This window comes from Somniosus microcephalus, chromosome 6, assembly GCF_052327205.1.
Source record: "Somniosus microcephalus isolate GS21.2 chromosome 6, FLI_Smic_1.0, whole genome shotgun sequence".
Classification (NCBI taxonomy): domain Eukaryota; kingdom Metazoa; phylum Chordata; class Chondrichthyes; order Squaliformes; family Somniosidae; genus Somniosus; species Somniosus microcephalus.
The window spans coordinates 93548984-93554330 of NC_140992.1; the positions used below are offsets into that span (position 1 = coordinate 93548984).

Below are 5347 nucleotides of genomic sequence, written 5' to 3' on the forward strand. Positions count from 1 at the left end.
GTGCAATCAGGCTGCATTGGTTTCCTGGGGAAGTCTCTTCTGTCCTTAGAAGGGAAGAGAACGTCCCTACATGCTGTGACTCCCTGCATAAGCATATGGAGGGAGTCATAGGAGAGCCTGGGTGAAACCGTCCACCTTTGTGCAGTGCTAGTCATTGTTTGCAGCACCTCAATGCTGTCAAACTCAATGTGGCTGTGGTCCCTTTAAAGAAACCAGCTGATGATGCATCATCAAATGACGTCATCAGACCCGCTTCCTGTTAATTGGCCGGGAAGCCCGCAGGATGGGCTTAACAAGGCCAATCCAGGGAAATCCCTTTGATAGAGCGGCGAAACTCTCTGGAGTTTAGAAGAATTTGAAGTGATCTCATTGAAACATATAAGATTCTGAGATGGCTTGACAGGGTAGGAGCTGACAGGCTGTTTCCGGTGGCTGGAGTGTCTAGAACTAGGGAGCATAGTCTCAGGATAAAGGGCCGGCCATTTAGGACTGAGATGAGGAGAAATTTCTTCACACAGATGATTGTGAATCTTTGGAATCCTCTACCCCAAAGGGCTGTGGATGCTCAATTGTTGAATATATTCGAGGCTGCGATCGATACATTTTTGGACTCTAAGGAAATCAAGGGATATGGGGATCAGGCAGAAAAGCGGAGTTGAGGTCTGAGTTGAGCCACGAATGGCAGAGCAGGCTTGAAAGGCCACATGGCTTCCTCCTGCTCCTATTTCATATGTTCTTATGAAAAGATTGAAGAAACACATCTGCAAAAGATATGTGTCAATTTGTTGAAGTGGTGTAATCAGCCAGTTGCGCTGAAATTTACACCGATCTTCCCTTCGGCGAGTAATGCCGAAATTTCCTGCAAATTATATTATCATGTACCAGAACATGAAACCAGCACATAAAAGTGAAAATCAGTGTAAACAATCAGGGCCTGAGGAAATCATCAAACTTACACCATTTTCCTTTGAGTCCCTGTTTATGCATGAAAATTAAAGTTTGAAGCCATCAAACTGTCATTTGTGCACATTAGGCATAAAGAATGCAATTGTGGAAGTTTTTCCATTTTTAATATTAATCATTCAGATGCCATAAAGATGCATTCAAAAATACAGAAACTATGTTGTAGGTCTCATTGAGGAGAAATTAAAAAAATTGATTAAAACATTCACCATAAAACATCAGAAATATGGCTTTGTGTCCTGTTATAGGTGGCTATAGAGATATTGGATGCATTGTTTGTCATTTTCCAAAATTCCATAGATTGGAAGGTAGCAAATATAACACCACTATTTAAGAAAGGAGGGAGAGAGAAAACGGGGGACTACAGACCAGTTAGCCTGACATCAGTAGTAGGGAAAATGCTAGAATCTATAATTAAGGATGTGGTAACAGGGCACTTAGAAAATACTAATAGGATTGGGCAGAGTCAACATGGATTTATGAAAGGGAAATCATGTTTGACAAATCTGTTAGAATCTTTTGAGGTTGTAACTAGCACAATAGATAAGGGGGAACCAGCGGATGTGGTGTATTTGGATTTTCAGAGGGCATTCGATAAGGTGCCACACAAGTGGTTACTAAACAAAATTAGGGCTCATGGGAATGGGGGTAATATACTAGCATGGACTGAGGATTGTTTAACGGACAGAAAACAGAGAGTAGGAATAAATGGGTCATTTTCGGGTTCGCAAGCTGTAACTAGTGGGGTACCGCAAGGATCAGTGCTTGGGCCTCAGCTATTCACAATCTATATCAATGATTTGGATGAGGGGACCAAATGTAATATATCCAAGTTTACAGATGATTCAAAGTTGGGTGGGAATGTAAGTTCTGAGGAGGATGCAAAGAGGCTTCAAGGGGATATAGACAGGCTAAGTGAGTGAGCAAGAACATGGCAAATGGAATATAATGTGGAGAAATGTGAAGTTATCCCCTTTGGTAGGAAAAATAGAAAAGCAGAGTATTTTTTAAATGGTGAGAGTTTGGGAAATGTTGGTGTTCAGAGGGACCTGGGTGTCCTTGCACACGAATCACTGAAAGTTAACATGCAGGTACAGCAAGCAATTAGGAAAGCAAATGGTATATTGGCCTTTATTACAAGAAGATTTGAGTATGAGTAAAGACGTCTTACTACAATTATACAGGGCCCTGGTGAGACCACACCTGGAGTATTGTGCACAGTTTTGGTCTCCTTACCTAAGGAAGGATATACTTGCCATAGAGGGAGTGCAATGAAGCTTCACCAGACTGATTCCTGGAATGGGGACATTGTCCTATGAGGAGAGATTGAGTAGACTAGGCCTATATGCTCTAGAGTTTAGAAGACTGAGAGGAGATCTCATTGAAACATACAAAATTCTTACAGGGCTTGACAGGATAGATGCAGGGAGGATGTTTCCCCTGGCTGGGGAGTCTAGAACCAGGGGTCACAGTCTCAGAATTAGGGGTCAGCCATTTAGGACTGAAATGAGGAGAAATCTCTTCATAGAGGGTGGTGAATCTTTGGAATTCTCTACCCCAGAGGGCTGTGGAGGCTCAGACGTTGAGTATATTCAAGACAGAGATCGATAAGATTTTTGAATATTAAGGGAATCAAGGGATATGGGGATAGTGCAGGAAAATGGAGTTGAGGTAAAAGATCAGCCGTGATCTTATTGAATGGCGGAGCAGGCTCGAGGGGCCGAATGGCCTACTCTGGCTCCTATTTCTTATGTTCTTAAGTCTGTTCCAAGTAAGCTCTGTTCTGTTTGGAATCAACAGTCAGAATGGCTCGAATTACACTTTGCAAAGTAACGGATTACATAGGCAGGGAGGATCTAATTACACATTCCAGAGAAACTGCTGGGTGTGTCTTGTCCTCCAAGGGGACCAATCAGGGCTTGTCATCAAGGGAGCCCAATCAGAGCTTCAGGTGTTGCAAATTAACACCTCCATAACTTTACTCCAGTCTCCATCTTAGTTTAGTAAAGAAATATAAACTTCTGTCAACTTCCATGCTTCCCACTTCCTCTGCTGTTGTCATTTACACCTCCTCTGGCCCCATCTTTTGTTACTATACCTGTCTCATTATCACCTCCTTTTGCCTTGCACCTTTCCTTTTCTCATTTAATCCTCCTGTCCTCCACCTTCTCACAAACCTTTTGTTTTTTTCCTGTCCCCTTTTCCCTGGCTCCGTACTGCTTAAAACCTGATCATCTCTAACGTTTCCCAGATTCTGATGAAAGGCCATCGACCTGAAACCCTCTCCACAGATGCTGCCTGACCTGCTGAGTGTTTCCAGCATTTTCTGATTTTATTTCAGATTCCCAGCATCCGCAGTATTTTGTTTTTGTTAACTTCTGTCAACTGTCGTTTTCAAAGAAAATACACCGATTCTACATTCATAAAAAGAGACGTTCGCTACTGAAATCTACCTGTTTTCAGACAGAGCAACGTGTTCTTCCATCACGGTTCAGTTGCTTGTCTTTTATTTGACTTCCAGAACTCTTTAATGACAAAATAGTAGTAGATGGCATCCAGGACACAGTTTACATTTGCTAAACACAGGCAGATTTGGAGAAAGTTGCGCAGAGGCAGCAAGTAACTCTCCGATATCCAGCAATTCCGTGCTAAAAAGTACATCAGGATCCCCAGGTGTTGCGGTGTGAAACACACAAGGAAAGTTAACAGATTTGAAAGGACGATCTTCACGGACGTGCTGCTGGATTTGGTCTCGGGTTTCAAGGCGTCGCTTCTCTGCAGAGTTCTGATGATCTGAATGGAGCAGAAGATCATGGGGAGGGCGGGGCATAGAAACAGGATTTGGATGAATGCAATAACAGGCACGTTCCAAACCGACGAAGAATGGTTGAAAAAACAGGTTTCCGAGCTATTTTAAAAAAAAGTGTAGTCGATGCACCAAGACCAGATGGCAATCCAAACTACGGCGCAGGCCATCACCGCTTTCTTTGGGGATCTGACGGTTTTGGCCAGAAAGGGGTGTTTTATGGCGATATAGCGATCCACGCAGATGAACGTTATGATCAGGATACTTACATAGGTGTTCACATAGTACAGAGACATCAAGAAGTTGCAGAATCTCTGACCCAGGGGCCACTCCCCAGCCTGGTAGGCGTAGATTTTGAAAGGCAGGGAGAAAAGCAGCAAGATGTCCGAAACGATCAGGTTGGTCATGTAGATGGTGGACTCTGTCCACTTTTTAAATTTAAAGCACAGGGTCCACAGTGCAATTATGTTGAGTACCAAGCCTAAAATAAACGTCGGCGGATTGACTATTAACTGAAATCGCTTCACAGAATCGTCCACTGTGTTTGACATGTTTGGTGAACAATTCATTGCTGAAAGAAACCGAATGAAAACGTGAATTGTTATCAAGATAAAGGAACTTCCAAATTTCACTCATTAGAAGCCATGCTCATTTTTTTGTTTTACAAAACGTGATTTGGTGTCTTTAACCCTTCAAAGTAATCCCAGCTCTTCCGTTTAAATCTGCCTGCCATTTTACGTTCATAAATCTCACTCAAAGTTCCCTCTATGTTGATAGCCATCAGGTGAATTTTACAGTTATCTATTTCGCTCGCCTTCTAATTCATTCCCCCTAATTCCGGCTCTATAAATGTGCCAGTTTTGCATTACATTTTGAAGTTCTACAGTCCACACCGTCATAGAATGATACACCACAGAAGGAGGCCATTCAGCCCATCGTGCCTGTGTAGGCCCTTTGAAAGAACTGTCCAAATAGTCCTACACCCCTGCCCTTTTCCCATAGCTCTGCAAAATCGCCCCCGAAATGATACACAATCGATCTATTAAAATATTGCAGAAAAAACTTACCACCTGCCAAGGTTTGGTTCATTTTTGCTGTGTGATTGGAACTGAGGTCCTAATTACACACTTGCTGCTCAGCGGTGGTCTAACTGCGAAAAGCTTGCAAACCTAGACCACAATAGAAGCTTCCCCTTCCCTTTCAGATTTTTGGCAACCTATCAAACCACAATAGATATTAACATCAGAAATGGAGAAATTTTCATTGGTTTATACAGTAAACTCGTTTAAACGGCACTTAATCATCCGGAATTCTTTAATAACGGGCAAAATAGATAACCAGTAATCTTGCCGAATCCATCCAGCACTCGTTTTTCCGAGTCTGAGTTTCCCGCGGTGGCCGAGTTAGTCAGTGTTTTTTATTTTTTTGTGTTAAAAATTGCCTACCTCTGAGTTATCCAGAATTTTTCATCAACCGGCACCATCCTGGTCCCGTAGGTGCCGGATACAAAAGGGTTTACTGTATTTAAATAAAAACCACCAGCAACATTTAGCAGGCTGTTTGTTCAGCAATTTCCTT

At 42.5% G+C, this 5347-nt stretch overlaps 1 protein-coding gene across 1 annotated transcript; it reads right to left on the reverse strand.

The window, feature by feature from the left end:
* Positions 1–1927: 1927 nt before the first annotated feature.
* On the reverse strand, positions 1928–4981 carry LOC147115892 (lysophosphatidic acid receptor 6-like). Its single transcript, XM_085990542.1, has 3 exons — positions 4837–4981; positions 4039–4340; positions 1928–3756 (listed from the first exon to the last, which is right to left on the reverse strand). Exons 1-3 carry the CDS (start codon positions 4856–4858, stop codon positions 3448–3450), a joined length of 633 nt encoding a protein of 210 aa, XP_085846668.1. The 5' UTR covers positions 4859–4981; the 3' UTR covers positions 1928–3447.
* Between the last annotated feature and the right edge of the window lie 366 nt (positions 4982–5347).

Excerpts from the sequence above, each read along its gene's own strand:
- LOC147115892 (XM_085990542.1), bottom strand. The coding sequence starts at position 4,858 with ATGAACCAAACCTTGGCAGGTG. Across the intron at positions 4,341-4,836 it reads GAACCAAACCTTGGCAGGTG|CAATGAATTGTTCACCAAAC; the intron begins GTAAGTTTTTTC and ends GGTTTCTTTCAG. Across the intron at positions 3,757-4,038 it reads TGTACTATGTGAACACCTAT|ATCATCAGAACTCTGCAGAG; the intron begins GTAAGTATCCTG and ends TGCTCCATTCAG.